This window comes from Sitophilus oryzae, unplaced genomic scaffold (genome assembly GCF_002938485.1).
Source record: "Sitophilus oryzae breed Bouriz unplaced genomic scaffold, Soryzae_2.0 scaffold_1576_pilon_pilon, whole genome shotgun sequence".
NCBI classification, from domain to species: domain Eukaryota; kingdom Metazoa; phylum Arthropoda; class Insecta; order Coleoptera; family Curculionidae; genus Sitophilus; species Sitophilus oryzae.
This window is the reverse complement of record NW_022146254.1, coordinates 13822324-13842547: the sequence shown is the minus strand read 5'-3', so window position 1 is coordinate 13842547 and position 20224 is coordinate 13822324. Positions and strand designations below refer to the sequence as shown.

Here is a 20224-nt window from a genome sequence, read left to right as displayed (position 1 = left end):
ATATGATTAAAAATACGATTTGGGCATCTTTTAACCGGCCAGAGAACAAGACACTAAAAACATTAGACCATCAAATATATTTTTCCGAGGCTCCTTCTTTCAAAATTAGTGTTTTTAACACAGCCATGGCACTCTAGATTGAAATTTAAAATACAATTTTGTTTTAAGCAAAAATGTCAAATGTTGACATATGATATGCCATTCTATTCAGAGAGTAATTTTTTATTTTTTTATCGAATAAAGTAAAAAATACCGAGGTTGCGATTTAAAAATCAAAAGTTGTAGTCATTTCCGGCGAAACAGTAAGTGGTTGAAAAGAATTAAATATGTCAATCAGTTCTAATTTATGTCATATAACTATTAACATAATAAATCTTGTTTTTTATCTGAAAAAATAAAAAAGTTATAGGTGTGAGCCACTTTTGAGACGCACCCGGTATATCATAGGATTTAATAACGTATTGCCCTGCAGAGTGTATACATTTTGTAGAGACCAGTTAGACCTACTATAATATTGTAAAAGTTTTCCCCCTGGACCCCCTTCATTTTTAATAACACCTTAAGACGTTTTTCCTTAAGATGGTAGAATATCATCAGAAGGTAGCTCCAGAAATTATTAATGAATAAAGTTAAAGAATGAAACTGATTAACTGATAGCGTATAATGTATAATTTTCATAACTTTTAATCCCCATTTGGATTAAACCGCTTGTCAGATTCTTAAATCGAATACAAACATCCACCACACCAGAGCTTCGATCAGATTTACAGCACAGTATTATCGGGTTTATAAGAGATTAACTTTACGATTCGCCAATTTTATAAAAAATCTCAGGGCTATGGCGAACTTTTCAGTCGCGTTTAGAGCCAAAAACTACCGAAATCTTACGAGAGACCATGGCCACCGAGAACCTTCACCTAAAGAAGTCTCTCGAAGATGGAGGTAACGCGGATGTGATCAGAGCTTTTAGCATGCGATGGTACATTTTGGCCGTGTACGTCTATTACTCTACCATTAGTTGTTTCCAATGGGTGGAGTACTCCATAATAACGAATATAGTGATGCGGTACTACAATGTCAGCTCGAGTGCAGTCGATTGGACTGGTGTCATGTTCATGATCGTGTGGCCGATTTTCGTATTTCCATCTTCGTTTTTAATTGATAAATTGGTTAGTATTAAATAACTTAGAACAAGTAAGTATTTTAAGTTAACGTCACTATGTGTTTTCCTGCCACGGAAAATCTGGTTCAAGAAAATCATCAGCCAATACCAATGACCTGCCCACTTATAGTGTGATGAAATCGTCTTTTAATGCACGAGTTATCTGATCTTATTCGGTCTCTAAATGGCGTGAATGAGCTATATATATATAAATGAGATTTGGTTTAAGTATTTAATATTCATTTCGAACTACAGCCTATTGCTGCCTTCCCGTTACCCTACGCCACATATCTCGATTTAGAGCGTCATCAGCTTCTAGATTACGAGCTTCCATTGCTTCCGTAACCGTTCCGTTCCAGTATTTTCTAGGCCTACCTCTCTTTCTTCTGCCCTGGGGAGCCCATTAAAAACTTTTTTTGGCCACCTATTCCCCGGCATACGCAGAACATGTCCAAACCATTTTATGCTGAATTTTTCGATTCGATCTAGTACTGTTTCCTCCGATGCATTCATGATACGCCTGACCTCGATGTTTGTCTTTTTTTCCATCCTAGATATACCAACACTTCTTCTAATGTAGTCCATTTCAACAACTTGGATTTTGCGCTTCGCATCTGCACTCAGAGTCCATAGCTCTGAACCATAGCAAAGAACTGACTCCACCAATGTTCTTCCAAGTCTCTTTTTAGTTGTTGCAGACAGTTTCGGTCCCACCAGAGGCTATTAAGTCATCCAATAAATTGTTTGCTCTTCTGAATTCGGGTTGGTATTTATTCTTTGCTCAAACCCTCGTTGTTGATTGTAGCACCAAGATAATTAAATTTGTCTACTTGTTGAATCTGGACGTTATCATTAATGAAGACTTCAAAACAAGCGTTGGAATTGATAGCTAAGTATTCCGTCTTCTTTAGACTAACCTGAAATCCCCATTTGTTGTATTCTTGATAAAGCCTCTTAGTCATGAACTCTAGATCGTATGAGTCCTGAGCAATCACGACCTGATCGTCTGCAAAGCTCAGGGTAAATAGTGTGGTATCCCCAATGGATATTCCCATACCTTGACATTTTGTCTTCCATTCCCTAAAGGCTACTTTGACGTAGAGAGATCAGATGAGATAAGCTGCATCCTTGTCGCAACCCTTTAATGGTGTTAATTGGATTAGATAGCCTGGGATCTATCTTAACATACGATTCATTTTCTTTATATAGCTCTTTTATTATCTTAAACAAGGGTCTATCTACTTCTAAGATATTCAAGACTTCCCATATCTTGCTGCGCTAGCTTGAATGATTGCTATCTGCTAGCTTGAATGAGCTCTGTGCCTAAATAACTCTTACATAAGTAGGTGCCTTGGAACAACAGTAAGGCAGAGTTTTGCTAACCCACAACGGCTAACGTTGCTTAAGTGGTCGATCGCGGACCAGTGTTTTGATGTAGTTTTAACTCATAGTGTTTAAAAGTACCTATGGGTTATTCAGATTTAAAATTATTTCACCAATGATACAGAAAATAAGCCAGCTTTGCTTTAATAGCAAGATTTGTTTTATTCTGATGATGCCAGAATGTAGAACGAGTGTAAGAGATTTTTCTGTTGTAGGGGGGACAGAATATGTCCCATCCTCACTGACAACAGATGTTCTTCCTTCGAGGAGTAGACATCTACCTCCTAAGAGGGTATACACCTTTCCACTGTTGGTGTTTGGCCTTCCGTGCCCTTCACAGTCGACGAGCTTGTCTGTCTCTATTTTCTGCAGCTCTTTAACCTGGCCTCTCTCTCCTTAGACCTGGTACCGGTGTTGTCCTGAATCTATATAATAGGGGATACTCTTATACAGGGTAGTACGAACTGTATTCCGGAAACTTCGGCAGCATATTCTGCAGATAAAAATAAGTAAAAAAGTTATTTCACTGAAATAATAAATTTGGGAAATTTTTATTTTTTTAAATTAATCATAAATCTTTTTGCAAAAAATGATGATAAAACAGTTTCTGTTGAACTTTTGGCACAAAAACATTTCAAATTTATGATTTCAGTCTAATAACTATTTAGTCAACATGTCTAATTTATGTCAATGATGACAGGTATTGATAATTTCGATTCCAAATATCTCGAAAACCATTTCTCGCAGCGATTTTAACCAAGAGATCTTTTTCACGTAAAAAACGTCGTAAATATATATTTTTTTACTCAGTAGTTTTATACAGGTACGGACGAAAAGTTATTACTCTTCAAACCAGTTAAAAAATATGTAGGTGGCGCCCTCTACTAGTAGGAGTCATATTGACATCAAAATCAAATTTCTCATGTCAAACAACTTCTAGACACCAATTTTCATCCAAATATTGACGTTATTTCAGAAATTATTTGGAGTAAATCGAATTAAAAATGAAACTTCTACACCTTTTATCTCCGAAATTAAGCATTTTAGGACATACATTTATACGAACTTTTTTACTTATTTTTATCTGCAGAATATGCTGCCGAAGCTTCCGGAATACAGTTTGGACCACCCTGTATATCTCTTTTTTTCTAATGCCTCTTTGGATTTGAGGTCAATTCCTATTGTGAGGACCTGACTATGGCCCTCCTTCCTCGAGCTGATGACTTCGTGACGGCTTTTCATCTTGGCTTTTTCTCTCCTTGCCGGAGCAGAGCTTGCAGGCAGTAGACGGTAGTCCCATCCAGCATAGTTATATGTCTTGGTGCAATTCTGGCCACGTGACTACAGCCATGGATGCCTGATAGCATGGATGTCTAATTAATAACCCTAATATAATAATTTACGCTTTTAATGTATATATATATACCTATATTTTTTATACTTTTAATTTGAATAATATTAGATATTATATTTTAGGGGCTTAGATTTGCGGCACTGATTGGTTGCTTCTTGACAGCTATTGGAGCTGCTATAAAGCTTTTTTCCATAGATCAAGGTGCTTTTAATGTAGTGCTGGTCGGTCAAGCCATCGTCTCATTATCTCAAGTTTTTATCCTGAGCCTACCACCGAAACTAGCAGTGACATGGTTCAGACCTGACGAGGTGGGTATTTTATATAGAGTGTCCCCAAAAAAGTCAATCTGTATGAAATGGAATTATTTTCTTACTAGAAAGAAAATTAAGTAGCGCAGTTAGTTTTTGGTTGTCTATAAAACAAAAACTAAGATGCGCGACTTGGTTGATCTGCCAAATTTGACATTTCTTATTAGGAATGCGAAACAACCCTTATTTATAAAACAATTGAAAAGAATTGTTTGAAACATTTATTTAGTTTCACATTTTTTATTTTACACTATTTTTATTTTATTTAGCTTCCAAATTTTCTCACTCTACAATTATTTTTTATCTGATCTGAGAATACCGGGTGCCGGGTGCGTCTCAAAAGTGGCTTTTCCCTCTAACTTTTTTATTTTTAATTAGAAAAAAGTGAGGTTTGGTATGTTAGTATATTAAATAAATTAGGATTGATTGACGTATTCAATTGTTTTTGGTCACTACTTGTTTCACAGTAAATGACCACAACTATTGATTTTTAAATGGGACACTCCATATATTTTTACTTTATTCGATAGAAAATGATACTCTGGATTGAATGACATAACATATGTCAATTTTTGATATTTTTGCATATGGTTTATTTGAAATTGTAACATGCGGTTCATAACAATTTGACTCGAAATATCAAGTGTGTGGTACCAAATTATTCGTAAAAAAATGCTTTTTCCAAATATGCTAATGATCCACCCTTGTTCCGTTTTAAAAATTTTGAGATATGATTAAAAATACGATTTGGGCATCTCTTAACCGGTTAGGGCAAGACACGAAAAACATCAGCCGATTATATTTATTTTCTGAAGATTCCTCGATTAAAAATTAGTGTTTTTAACACAGCCATGACACTCTAGATTGAAATTTAAAATAAGATTTTTTAAGCAAAAATGTCAAAAGTCAAAAGTTGACATATGATATGTCATTCAATCCAGAGAGTCATTTTCTATCGAACAAAGTAAAAATATACCACTTTTGAGACGCAGCTGGTATATCGAATATTTTGACCAGCCCTTGTTTATCGATTATGTTACAATACGATTATCAATAATACAATTATTTTTTTTTGTACACACTGTAGATATATTACAATTTTAAAAAACAAAAATAATCAATCACATTCGATGTCAACAAAAACATTTAACCATCATCTATGGATTAACGGATTAAAACAACTGAATAATTACTTACCACCTCTGATTACTACATTTATTTTGACATTTTTTAAACGGTCTGTCCAATGAGTGGATACCATACAGTGACAGTTTTCTGTTATTTTTCTCATGTTTCGAAATCATTTCTGACTCTGAAATTTCAGTGTAGATAAAATTAGTTCTCAAGTGTAAAAAATAAAAAGAAATTTGCTATTAATTAACTTTCCAATCAAATGTGTGGTAATAAATATTTGGTAACACACGTCATGTATTTAATAAAGTGTTTGATTTCCGTACGCTTAAAATCTCATAATCTTTTAATACCGACATATCTATAGATGAAAATTACTGATTTACATGGGGATTAAGAATGAAATTCGACTACGGAGTTAATTTTGCACATGTTAATCGTGTGAACTTCTGAAATTTGAAGGTCCTGAATATCTTGGGTGCAGTGTTAGATTTGAATCATTTAAAATTTTGAAAAACACGTAATATTATTAAATAAAGGATCCTTCAAAAGGGTATAGCTGGATTAATATAGGAAATCTGCCCCCGCGGCTTTTTTGACTCGCACTCAGGGGATCGATTTGCTGTCGAATCAAAATAATTCACCTAAATTTTTAGCTCTTTAACTCAAACGGTTTTCAAGATTTCAAAAAGAACTGTTTTTTTCAATTTTATATCTATTTGTATAGTAAAATTCAAAATTAATTAATGATGATTTTTTTTCTAGTTCTTAGAAATCTAAAACATAAAAAAATAATATGATCATGATTCTTAAACGAAAAGCCGATTTTTAGCGGAGGAAAGAAAGTTAAAATCTTTATTTTTTTAACCTTTGTGAAATATGTCACTCACTAAAAATCGTCAGAAAATGTCTTTAATACTTCTTTACATTCAGGAATTTTTTAGAATTTTTTGAAGTGGTGGAACAATATGAAAACAATTAAAAACTCATTTTTTTCTAAAATCTTTTTTTTCTAAAATCTTCTTGGGCTCATTTTTTTATAATAATCTTTATGTTTATTTCTGGCAAGGAAGTATTTTTAATGAAAAAATATTTTCTAACGCACTTTTTTAAACTAAACAAAAATATAAGTTACCTTAAAACAGAAGATTTTAGAAAAAAAATGAGTTTTTTATTTTTTTTATATTGGTTCCACAACATCAAAAAATTCTAAAAAATTCCTGAGTGTAAAGAAGTATAAAAGATATTTTCTGACGATTTTTAGTGAGTGACATATTTAACAAAGGTTAAAAAAATGAAGATTATAATTTTTTTTCCTCCGCTAAAAATCGGTTTTTCGTTTAAGAATCATGATCATATTATTTTTTTATGTCTTAGATTTATAAGAATTAGAAAAAAAATTATCATTAATTAATTTTGAATATTACTATAAAAATAAAAATAAAATTGAAAAAACAAGGTTTTTTTGAAAATCTCGAAAAACGTTTGAGTTAAAGAGCTAAAAATTTAGGTGAATTATTTTAGTTCAGTTATGGGGGATTTTTGCTTGGAAAAAAGTCCGGAAGTTTTGCAACTTTGCAGGTTTATAGGTTTTGGGGTCCCTAACTAAAATCCGTAAAATGCATATTTCCAGACTTGCCGCCGGCGTCGCCATCTTGCCAAGATGACCAAAATCGGTATTTTATGAGTATCTCAAAAACTATGCGTTTTTCGCGAAAATTTGAGGAGAGCAAAATTAAAGAAAATAACATTTCCTATAAAAAAGGTTTTATGAAAATTTTCGCTTAAGTCATCCGTTTAGGCACAAAATTCCTGGAAATTTTACAATTTTGCGTAAAATATGATATATTATGTATAGTCGATTTTCCGAAATCAAATGTCGTTTAGGGTTCAGTAAAACTAGTTTTAGTTTAGTTTCTTCAATTTTGTCCTAAAACAGTGGCGTATCATTAATTCGCTCATTAATTTATGAATAATTAATTTTAATTATTGAAAATGTGTACTTGTTTCCACACCACCCAAGAGGTAAAGTATATGGCGCGTTTATTTTAACGTGGTCTCCCCGGAGGCCTACTCCACTAGATAAATTAAAAACTTTAACTTATCTGCACAAGACCGACGGATCTGGCTCATTGATGTCAAAGTCGATCCTGTCTGCTGTGCTGGGCTCATCAGGGTGGTCTCTCAATACGTCCAACTCTTCATCTTCAGCCGCCAGAGGGATATCTACAGGCAAGTCCAACTCCTGTTCATCGGATTCGTCGAATGACACTTCAGTGACGTTGTCACAGGATTTCCCATTGCAGTATGCACAAATCATTGAACATTTTAATCCTGATTTTCTGCATCCGTATCAGGCTTTACCATAGTTGTTGGATTTGCATTTACAGGATAAAAGTGCCAACAGGGATTTTGGAGCTGGATCTTTCAACGTTGTGACTGGAGTAATGTCTGTTTTTGTTTTCTTCCAACTGCATTCTTCGGCATCTTTGGTACAACCAGACCAATGCTGAACCTGGTGGTAAGTTCGCAATGAATGCTGTCCAGCACGACAAATTAATGAGCGGATTAATAAAACGCCACTGGTTCATGACAAAATTGAAGAAACTAAACTAAAACTAGTTTTAGTGAACCCTAATCGACATTTGATTTCGGAAAATCGACTATATATAATATATCATATTTTACGCAAAAATGTAAAATTTCCAGGGATTTTGTGCCTAAACGGTTGACTTTAGCGAAAATTTTCATAAAACCTTTTTTATAGAAAATGTTATTCTCTTTAATTTTACTCTCTTCAAATTTTCGCGAATAACGCATAGTTTTCGAGATATTCACAAAATACCGATTTTGGGCGCCATCTTGGCAAGATGGCGGTGCCGGCGGCAAGTCTGGAAATGTGCATTTTATGGATTTTAGTTAGGGACCCCAAAACCTGTAAACCTGCAAAGTTTCATAACTTTCGGACTTTTTTCCAAGCAGGCCCCTTTTTTGATCCCCAATGACTGAACTATTTTGATTCGAGTCAAAAAAGCCGCGGGCAGATTTCCCATATTAATCCGGCTATATACTTTCGTTGGGCTTCTATTAGCTCCTATAATATACGACTTAGGAATTTCATGTAGGACTTACTTTAGGTAAATATGTTCTTTTATACAGGGTGAATGAACAAATTGTGAGAGGGTAAGAGTCGATCGGGGAAGTTTGGACGTAAGTTAACCCTAGTTTTGGATTCTTAAAAAAATAATTTACTAAAGTTTTAACATTGAAAATGTTTCTGTTATCCTATATAAGGGAGCCCAAATCGAATTAAAATGCTACATTTGCCACACCATGACGTCATATATACAAGGGTATAGGAAATCTCGGCGCAGCGGCGGCAGTCGGCCAGCGCCCGCAAAATCCATTACATCGCTAATTGTTTATTGATATATCTTTATTAGTTTAAAAGCAAAAAATATGGGGTTTGCTTTGATACCTTGTCAAGACATAAGCGAAACTTTTAAATTGTTTCTTTTTTTCATTTAGGCCTTCGTTTTTCGTTAAATGAAAGTTATATTAAAAAAAATCTATTTTTAAACCAAATTTTCGCATGATTGAAATGATTATTCATGTTTAAAGTTTTTTTTTTGGTCATAAGCGCTAATGGAAATGTTTTTTGTAAATAATTATAAAAATTACTCCCTACGAAGACTTTATTGTGTACTGGATCAACAAAAAGTATTTGTTTTCTCTATACGGTGGTATAATATATCGATTTTTGATGATAGTGCCCTTTTACCCAGTCTAATTTTGTACTACTTTCGGAATAAGGGTCCCCATATCATGTACTGTACTTCCATCCCTGAAAAAATCAGCTTGTGACACCGAAGTGAGAGGTAACGTCAAAATAAGCTTTAATCTACCTACATCATAGGTAGGTGTAGGTAGTGTGTAATGGTAAGGTGTAGGTGTAATTAGGTATATTCTACCTAGACAGTAGCTGAACTAGCTGACAGTAGTAATTAATTTGTTATCCGATAAGTAGTTGTCATTATATAAGTTTAATCATCTTATACCTCCTATAACGGTAGGTTTTGGATTTTTCCTGATTGGTTTTAGGAAATTCGTCCTCTTAGAGAGTAAAATTATCTCGGAACAGTTTGTTGTATGAAAATTCCTTACTATTTGGTCTAGAAGAATGAAATCCTACAAAAAGAATTAGAAGAAATTTTTGAAATTCATCAACCAAATGGGTAAAGTTAGTAAAAGTTTATATAAAACTTGGTGACCTCTGGATTATACACATAAAAATTGGCACAAAGGTAAAGCGAATTTATGAAATTTATACCCTTAGGGAGTAGAATAGGGAATGAAAGTTTGCTGTACGAAAATGCAATACTATAACATTATAAACCAGAGAGTATAAAATTTTATACAAGGGTTTATTTAGTGACATCATAACGAAATATAGCTTCCTCAATTATCCTTCAAAGAATAAAAAATAACCTATAAAGAGAGTATTAGTGCTCTTAATAAATAAAAAAAAGATGAAAAATAAAAAACATCTATGCTCACTAGCTCTCTATAAAGAAGTAAAAAATCATTTAATCAATGCATGAACGATTCGAGGTGTAACGCGAACGTAGTCGCGAGAAAAAGCGAGTAATTTATTAAATTATTTTATTTAACTCATTAATTTTCATTGAAAAGGAATTTTTGTAATTCGCCACTATATTAGTTAAAAACGAATTAAGAAACTCATATCAAATTTAAGTTTTGCGATTTTGACTTATACTTTTTACAAAATCTGAACACATTTTAAAAGAAAAAAAGTTTCTGATAATATTTATGTATATTGACTACAAGTTGTATAACATAAATTTCTACGACCGGTCTACCTAGTGGTCTGCAGCATCGCCTTGTGGTGCAAACATGGGCCTGTTAATCTGTGACGTAACGCACAACAGCCAAGAAAAACAGAAGCGTGGAAACAGACGCACAACAGCCAAGAAAAACAGAAGAATTTATTAATTTAAAAAAAGTCTTTTAGATACAGTAGTAGGTATTAAAAAGTTTTGTGTTTAAATGGGATTTGCCTTTAACAGTTAAAAAAATATATCGTAAAGTGTAACTTTCCGTAAGAATTCTTTATCTGATCATTGATCATGATCTGTCATCATGTTAACCTGATGTTTTGTATGTTATTTTGTTTTTTCCGAGGTTTTATTGCTTGCTTGTTTTACGGATAGGTGCGATCGCATAATTATTATTGATAATGTTTTATTTAATGTTAACATTACTACTTTTTCAGTGAATCTTTAAATCTGTTGTTTTTTGTTAAGTTCGTTATTTAAACATATGTATGTAATACACTCATATTAACACTAATCATATTTTTACGTTTTTATTCATCATTTTCAATGCCCCCCCGGTTGCATCTTTGTAAAGGACTGTGAATTTTTTTACTTTATTAGAGAAATTATAATCTTAAATTATACAGGATGCTCAAAATATATTGCCAAATGTGTTAAAAGATAAAATTTTCTTTGAATGAAACTTCCTCTATACCATTATTATTTCTTGTTTTAGATTAAAAATTGAAATTTTTGAATTACTAAAACAAATTTAATAATAACAATAACCAATAAGAATTATGTAAAGTGATAAAGAAACCCCAAAATGGAATAAGATACAGGGTGTTTCGTTGAAAAAATCGAGGCTTATCCACTCACACTATTTGGTTTCACCCTATACAAGTGAATAATATTTCCTGAAATATATCCTAGTACACAGTTTACGCACTTGGTTTAAACGAGATTCTATAGAGCTCCTGTACCGCAGGATCCTGTATATACAAGGTGTTTTCTAAGTGCCGTGAGGGCAAATTTCAGGAAACTATTCAATTTGATAATTTTAAAAAGCTTAATGTTCATTATAGAAAATGGGTACTTAAGTTAATACCTAATTACAAAATAAAAAACTGTGTCTTAAGTAATTAATTTTTGTATTTTATAGGTTTCTAAAGTTTGTTCTATTGGAGTTTTTGGTATGCAGTTAGGTAGTGCTCTAGGTTTTCTATTACCACCAATGCTAGTAAAAGACCAACCAGACTTAGCAGCCATTGGATCGGATTTAAAAATACTCTGTTGGAGTCTCTCTATTGCGATTGTTCCAGCATGCATAGCTGTAGTCGTATGTAAGAAATCATTACTCATTACTTTTTATTTAATACAGTATGTTGTTGGATTGTTTCTACATGTGGAAAAAGTGTTTCCTATTATTAGCCTTTATTCCTATTATTCCTTATTATTAACATTTTAAGAAAAATGCATTTTTTTATAAAAACTTTCGTTTGTTCTAAAAAAAATTGCTACTATTTAATTTATTTTTTTTTTAATTTTTATTTTATTTTTTTTATTTTTTTTTTTACAATAATATTTTTTTAAGATTTCCCTCATATGCCCAGACTGCCACCCAGTGCAGCTCAGGCTGAAGAAAGAAAGAAAATCCAGATCGTCACAATGGGAACATTCATTCAGTCTTTGAAGGATCTGATGAAAAACAAAGGTTTCCTGGTACACATGCTGGGATATGGGATTAGTTTTGGAATATTCTCAGCTTTTGGTACGCTACTCAACCAGTTTGTGCTGTCATATTTTCCAGTAAGTATTCGAGCTGCATAAGGTCTAGTATTTTAATAAAAAAGTAATTGAAAGAAACTCAACCACATAATCTTCCCTGTGTTCCCGTACATTCTATAAATTTATCTAAACTTATAGAACACCAAAATAATAATGTGTCTAACATCAAATGCCGCTAAATGGCCCAGCAGCTGATGCGGCTTATATAAAATCCTTCTTCCTTCTTCTAACTTCAATTTCTCTACAGGGTGCAACAGAAGATGCAGGAAGAATGGGACTAGTAATGATAATGTTTGGTATGTTCGGAGGTTTTATGGCTGGAATAGTGTTGGATAAAACCCATAAATACAAGTAATATTAATAACCTTATTAAAGCTTCATTCAGAACCTCAATATTAGTGGTGTCAATTAGGCTTCATTTAGAACCTCGCAATTAGTGGAATAAATTAGTGGTTTCAATTAGCGTAGAAGTTTGCTCCTCTAATTTGAATGTAAGCATCCAGAGCGTCAAAATTAGTGGTAGGAATTTTTAATTAGTGGAAAAAGTTAACAAACTTTTGACTTTTCTACTAATTATACTTCAAAATTTGCGAGAAATGTCATTTTGGCCTTTGATTATCATCCGTCAAGAGAAAATGTGGTTAGAAACCAAAAGTTTATTGTTTTACAAGCTAAATATTAGGCTTTTTCTATGGATACAACGGATGACTGCAAACTGTTGCTAGGATATTCTCTTAATTTTAATTGTATTTTTAGACATTGTGAATGATCGTAAACTAAAAAGTATAAAGTGTAATTGAAACCACTAATTTATTCCACTAATTGCGAGGTTCTGAATGAAACTTTATACTTTTTAGTTTCCGATCAAAGAATATACCTAGCTAGAAAAAGAATGGACTCTGCCATACTGAAAAATGGTCCTAATACAGAAGTGGCGCCATCTATTGAGTAGGGCTTGTTTTAAATGGGTCGAAGCGCGGGCTTTTTAAATGAGCTTATTTATTGAATTTTTTTCTAAAATAATTAAATTTGATTATTAAATCTTATTTTTTACACAAATTCAACAGTACTAATAACAAGTATCGTTGTGATGTGTAAAAAATAAGATTTAACAGTACCTATAATTTATACGATTATTAAATAAAATTAAAGACAAACATGTGAAATATTATTTATTATTTAAAGTTTTCATTTATAAGTCAAATATTTAAACATCGTTTATTATAATAAAACAAGACCAACGTAATACGCCCAAAGTTTTGTAAATGGAGTAAATATAAATAGGTACTTAAATGATGGCAAAAATAAAAGACTTACATTATATTTTTAGGGCCACAAACAAAAGGAATTGTCTAATTAAAACACATATAACAAATTATAGTTTGAAAAACATTTTGATAATAATTTATTTGATAATATTATGATTGGTGCTATGACAACGACAATATTTTTTGAGAATTTGATAATAATATGACAATGGCCGTTGGAAACTATGGAAACTACAAAAAAAATCTGATTTAACGCCATCTGGCAATAACTAGTAGCAACTTCTTAACCTAAAAATTAATTGCACTACCACCTAGTGGCTAGGGCTGGAACTATTTTATTTGAGATTTCCGTGGAAACGGTGGAACCGCTTGCTATTTCACTTTCCCGCCCCTGTTTCCGATCATTCACAATGTCTAAAAAACAGAATTAATAGAATATCCTAGCAACAGCTTGCGGTAATCAGTTGTATCCATAGAGAAAGCCTAATATTTAGCTTATAAAACAATATACTTTTGATTTCTAACCAAATTTTCTTTTGAAGGATGATAATCAAAGGCCAAAATGACGTCGCAAATTTTGAAGTATAATTAGTGAAACAGTTAAGAGTTTGTTAACTTTTTTCACTAATTGTAAATCCCTACGACTAATTTTGACGTTCTGAATGCTTACATTCCAAAGTTACATTCATATTAAAGGAACAAACCAGGGGAGGGAAAGTGAAATAGCACCGTTCCACCGTTTCCACGGAAATTTCAAATAAAATAGTTCCAGCCTCAGGCGCTAGGTGTTTTTTAAACACAAAATTAATTAAACATACAAATTAATTTTTTAAACATACAAATTAATTTTTAGGTTAAGAAGTTGCTATTAGTTGCCAGATAGCGTTAAAACAGAATTTTTTTGTAGTTTCCATAGTTTCCAATGGCCATTGTCATACTATTGTCAAATTCTCAAAGATATTGTCGTTGTCATAGCGCCAATCATAATATTATCAAAACGTTTTTCAAACTATAATTTGTTATTAATTACAATTATTGTTTTCAAATTATAATTTGTGTTTTAATTAGACAATTCCTTTTGTTTGTGGCCCTAAAAATATAATGTAAGTCTTTTATTTTTGCCATCATTTAAGTACCTATTTATATTTACTCCATCTACAAAATTTTGGGCGTATTACGTTGGTCTTGTTTTATTATAATAAACGATGTTTAAATATTTGACTTATAAATAAAAATTTTAAATAATAAATAATATTTACACATGTTTGGCTTTAATTTTGTTTAATAATTGTATAAATTATACTGTTAAATCTTATTTTTTACACATCACAACGATACTTGTTATTAGTATTGTTGAATTTGTGTAAAAATAAGATTTAATAATCAAATTTAATTATTTTAGAGTAAATTCAATAAATACGCTCATTTAAAAAGCCCGCGCTTCGATCCATTTAAAACAAGCCCTACTCAATAGATGGCGCCACTTATGTAGGACCATTTTTCAGTATGGCCAAAGGTATGGCAGAGTCCATTCTTTTTCTAGCTAGGTATATTCTTTGGAACAAACTTCTACGCTAATTGAAACCACTAATTTATTCCACTAACTGCGAGGTTCTGAATGAAGCTTTACACTTAATATTTTTTAGTTTACGATCAGTCACAATGTCTAAAAAATACAATTAAAATTAATAGAATATTCTAGCAACAGCATGTGGTAGTCATATCCAACCGGTAGTCAGTTGTATCTTGTATCCATAGAAAAAGCTTAATCATTCGCTTATAAAACAATAAACTTTTAATTTATGACTTGTTGATAACCACAATTTTTCATGACGGATGAGGAATTGAAAAGACATTACTCGCAAATTTTCAGTCAAAAAAGTCAAAAGTTAAAATTTTTAAAATTTTTTCTACTAATTGAAAAATAATACCACTACGAAATTACATTGAAATTAGAGGTACAAACTTCTACGTTAATTGAAGCCACTAATTTATTCCACTAACTTCGAGGTTCTGAATGAAGCTTAATATATTATTCATTATTGGAATTTACATTTTTTAATAAAACACCTTTTATTCACCTTTTTCAGGGAAACAAATCTTTTTATTTACATAGGAACAGCACTTTGTTTTATTGCTTTACTGTTATGTTTACAAATCAAGGCAAAAATTTCCGTATACTTTACTATAGGTATATTTGGGTAAGAATATTGATGCAATTACCTTTAAAATGTTTTTTTAATCGCATTTTTTGGGGATTTTAGATTTTTCCTGAACGCATATATCCCTGCAGGAATTGAGTTTGCCTCAGAACTAACGTACCCTGCCAATGAGAGTACTACCACTGGTTTAATGACGGCCGTTTCTCAAACGTTAGGTAGTATTTTTGTGAAAGTCTCTAACCTGTGAATTGTCCAGTGACAGTGACCACAATCGCCTTGTGAAGCTTATGATATTATGGTGGGTTATCTTGCTTATTGTTAAATTTGCCATTTTAAGAGGTTAAAGATTCTTGCAAAATTGGGCTACACTCATAGAAGGTTACAGATCAAGTCCACATTATATGGATTTAATATAAAATACCGCGACCTTAAAGATTTACTGTGTCTTCCTTTTATAACTCATCATACGGTCTATAACTCATCATACATGGGGATCTTCCTGTTGTAGGGGGGACAGGATATTTCCCATTCTCTTCTGACAACAGATGTTCATCCTCCGAGGAATGGTCATCATCTTTAATAGTATTTCAATAAAGAATTAGAAGAATTAGAAGCACTAGCATAGCTATCTGTGAAGATAGAAGTACACTGTGTGTTCTATGTTGTAACTATGGTAAAAGCCCAATTACCGTCACTGTTCTAATTATCGTCATATTTCGATGTTTTTAAAAAAATTAAGAAACTCAGGGAAAATATTCCATAATAAATAATGTTAGATAGTTGTTTTATATATCTCGAAACGCTGCAATACATTTTTTTTTAAATGACGCACTTCATTTATGTGGAATAATGACTATTTTAGTTGGAAGTTAGACATTGACGAGAAACCACACATTTCTTGAAAGCTAAGCAGAGCAACAGTCTTCTTGATTTTCTTTCACAGTAATGTAATGTAATGTAGTATATTAAGGTACAAATATAATTAACCAGCGTGTACCCGCGACTTCGTTCGTGTCGAATTAATCCTTTGTAATGGTGATGATAAAGCAAAGCAAGAATTTCCATTAGCATACAAACTGGATAAAATTTTCAGCATGTCAGCATGAGAAAAAATAATATGGGGAAATTATTATATAACTTGGTAATATTTGAGTGGTAGTTTCATCTCGTTGGAATTTGACTTTCGAAAAATCCGTTTGCAAAAAATAAGCTTTTTACATCAAGCAATTTAAGCAGAATCGTGGTTAATCAATTACCCAACTTTTTGGAACACCCTGTATGATTTTTAAAAAAAATTCAAAATATGTAAAAAATATAAATTATGGTTGTCCAAGCGTTTTCCCGTAAGACTAACCGTTTTTTAAATAACAGATATTGTAATATTTGAGGGGCATTTTCACCCTCTTGGAATTTGAGATTCGAGAAACCCCTCCTTATCGAACCTCTACACCCCACAGTCAATCCGCTTGCCAAAAATCAGCTTTAAACGTCAAGCAGTTTAAGCAGAATCGTGATTCTTCAATGATCATATTTTATGAAACACCCTGTATAAATTTATAAAAATTTTAAAATATGTAAAGCAACAAAATAAAGTATACGTGTTTAAAAGTTTTTCAGCTTTTTAAGCAGAATCGTGATTAATCAGTGACCAGATTTTTCGAAATACCCTGTATACATTTTTAAAAAATCTTAAAATATGTAAAAAAAACAAAATACAATATACGTGTTTAAGCGTTTTTTCGGAAACTTGACCGTTTTTTAAATAAAAAATATTGTAATATTTGAGGGGTGGTTTCACCCTCTTGGAACTGGAATTTCGAAAAATCCCTTCTTATCGAACCTCTACACCCTAAAGTCAATCTGTTTTCCAAAAATCAGCTTTTTACGTCAAGCGCTTTAAGCAGGATCGTGATTAATCAATGACCAAATTTTTCGAAACACCCTGTATACATTTTTAAAAAATCTTAAAATATTTAAAAAACAAAACAAAATATACGTGTTTAAGCGTTTTTTCGGAAACTTGACCGTTTTTTAAATAAAAAATATTGTAATATTTGAGGGGTGGTTTCACCCTCTTGGAACTGGAATTTCGAAAAATCCCTTCTTATCGAACCTCTACACCCTAGAATCAACCTGTATGCCAAGATTGAGCTTCTTACGTTGAGTGGTTTGAGCAGGATCGTGATTAATCAGTATGTCAGTCACTTAAGGATTTTATATATTAGTATAGATTAGTATAGATTACCAGTGTAAGAGGTTTTCTATTATATTATGTATTTATATACAAAATATGTTTTTTTTTTCTATAGTATTAATAAATAAAATGGGTGACGATTTTGGGACATGTAGCAACGGAGCATGCCGTTTATCTTTACCATTGACGAAGATTGGGGCATTATAGGCAGAGTTACTTTATTCAGTATAAAATGTCAATTTTCTGTAATTTAAATATTTTTTTCCATAAATGGCAGTATGAAGATCGGCTATATGATGTGCCCAATTTTCGTCACCCACTTTTATCATTAATTATTCTACCTGGAATTTCCAATTAAGAATGGATGACGAGAAATGGATATCTGTGACGAAATTTAGGCCATTAGGCATGTTGTAGGCTTCCTGTAAAATAACTATAATTTTAAAAATGCCAAATATCAGAGTTATGACGATATTTTGGACTGTATTAAAAGTGATATTGTTGCAAAAATTAAAAAAATAAATAAAAGAGGTGTATATGATATACCTGATATGCCAAAGTAAAACTAATTTTTCAAGTTAAACGAAATATTTATTTACTAATATGAAATATGATGTTACTGTTTTCTTTGGTGATTCCTCGTAAACATTTTTATAAAAAAAATTGTATTTTTTTGTATTCACTAATAATGCTTACATCTGCATTATTTTTGAACTGATATCGAAGATATTCTTAATTAAGATTTTATTTTTTATGCTTATTTTTTTAATTATTTAATTATTTAATTGTTTATGTTTTATTTTTTGCAATGTATCGCAATTCCTAAATAAACTTTTTCAAAAAACAATGGTTTTTGTGTGTATGTATGACACATATAACGATATGACGAAAATTGGGACAAGTTGGTGACGATACTAATAATCTTATACTAATAATTAAGATTTTATAGCTAACTGAACTGTGATATTCCCTTAATGTGACAATAATTGGGACAGTTACCATAACACGACTTTGTTTTGTTAATTTAGATTAAAAAACTTGCCTTTTTTGATTGATGTATCTTTTACAGGTGTCACTTTTACCCTTGTCTTGAGCCACTTGAACTTAAGTTGGGGTACACTTTGGGCCATATTAATTCAAATAGTACTGTTATTCATCGGTTCGGTGTTAACCATGTTAGTACCAAACAACCTGAGAAGACAAGAAGCGTTCAACAGAGGAAGACCAGTTGAGTTTACGGAATTACCTCAAGAAGATCCTGCGCTTACCAAACATGAAAATTCATGATTTATATAGAAAATCCGTTGGAAAAAGTAAAGTATTTCCGGAGATATTTGGACTGATTTGGGACTCTTAAGTTGTTTGTTCAGTGTCGAAATTAAGAGCTATAGAGTCAGTCCAACTGACTTTGGAAATACTATACTGTATATGATCAAAAAGTTTTATGAACAAGCTGATTTTGGATGGTTACGTATAGTTAAATGAATTCTAACTTATTTTGTTTCTTAATCATATTATCGTTGACATTCCGCTTGATCATAAAACGTTTTGATCATGCTGTGTTTGTCATATTGACAAAGAATTGTAGTTCCTAAATACACTTTTGTAGTAATACAACAGAATTAATATAATAAAAGTGACTGGTGAAAAAATCTATCCTGTTTATCTACGTCAGTGAGTTAAGAAGCTCTTAACTCACGCATTTTGAGTGAGTTAAGAGCTTCTTAACTCAAGCATTTTCATTACCGCACTCCTTGTTTAGATGACTAAGAGAAAAAAATATTTTGTAAAACATTATTTGACATCAAATTTTTTAACTCCTCACGCCTACAAGCTCCTGCGAGACCAACAATCAAGGCAAATAATTAAATATATATTTTTTGTCATCAGTTGCTTGTAGAAATTTAGTAATATCGGCCTTTGTTTAGCACCTTTGATTTTTTTGACCGATAACCTTCAGATTTTCTTTTGAGAAGGGCTACTAAATTAGCGTATTTGCTTATATCTATATTCATTTTAGTAGATATCATAGTACGTATCATTGAATAGAAAGCCCAAAGAGACGAAAGCATATAAGTAGCGGATAAATTGGAAAAATATGTTATGAGTCCTTTTTATTTCCATGGTTGTGTACTTTTTTTCGGTGCACCATTCATACTTGGAGTATGTATATTCATATTTCTGTTTCGATCTTGCTGGAAGCAATCCAGAAATGGATCTGAATACCTCTTCTTCAATGTCAGAGGGAATACTTTCCGAATCGCTGATTTTTTAAACTAGTGACATCAATACATAGATAAATGCAACAAGTTTAGATTGGAAAGCCCGTAAAAATTTTGGGCCGCGAAATTATTTGGGTCGCGACCGTTATACGCGATCTGGCGCTGCTATAGCGATCGCTAAGAACAACGGCAAACAAAAACAGTAGTAATTTTCTCTTGTCAAAGTCAGAATCTTCAAAAATCATAATAATCTTTCAAAATCTAAACCGCTCTCATTAAAGAAATTCCGAAAAGTGTTTACAGCGTCCATTTTCAAAGTAATTATTGCTATCTTGTGAGTTTAATTCAAGTTTTATTTACTCCAACCGGTGATAATTGTGAAAAAGTGGCATTAAAAATTTAAAAAGCTGTGCTGTA

General features: G+C 31.9%; 1 protein-coding gene across 2 annotated transcripts; it reads left to right on the top strand.

Annotated features, from left to right (window-relative positions):
- Positions 1-826: 826 nt before the first annotated feature.
- LOC115879384 (uncharacterized MFS-type transporter C09D4.1-like) lies at positions 827-19239 on the top strand. 2 transcript variants are annotated; one of them, XR_004049704.1, is made up of 8 exons: positions 827-1169; positions 4022-4207; positions 11336-11516; positions 11768-11982; positions 12209-12312; positions 15320-15430; positions 15494-15689; positions 18655-19239. XR_004049704.1 is itself a non-coding variant. In XM_030896173.1 (8 exons), the coding sequence occupies exons 1-8, from the start codon at positions 897-899 to the stop codon at positions 18870-18872; spliced, it is 1401 nt and encodes a 466-aa protein (XP_030752033.1). In that variant the 5' UTR covers positions 827-896; the 3' UTR covers positions 18873-19239. The 2 variants fall into 2 exon arrangements, 1 of the variants encoding a protein (XP_030752033.1); XM_030896173.1 differs by having other exon boundaries at positions 15494-15606.
- The last annotated feature ends 985 nt before the right edge of the window (positions 19240-20224 follow it).

Bases quoted from the DNA above. Each gene is read 5' to 3' on its own strand.
- LOC115879384 (XM_030896173.1), top strand. From the start codon at position 897: ATGGCCACCGAGAACCTTCACCTAAAGAAGTCTCTCGAAGATGGAGGT. The intron at 1,170-4,021 runs GTTAGTATTAAA...ATTATATTTTAG, and splicing joins CGTTTTTAATTGATAAATTG to GGGCTTAGATTTGCGGCACT. The intron at 11,983-12,208 runs GTAAGTATTCGA...ATTTCTCTACAG, and splicing joins TTGTGCTGTCATATTTTCCA to GGTGCAACAGAAGATGCAGG.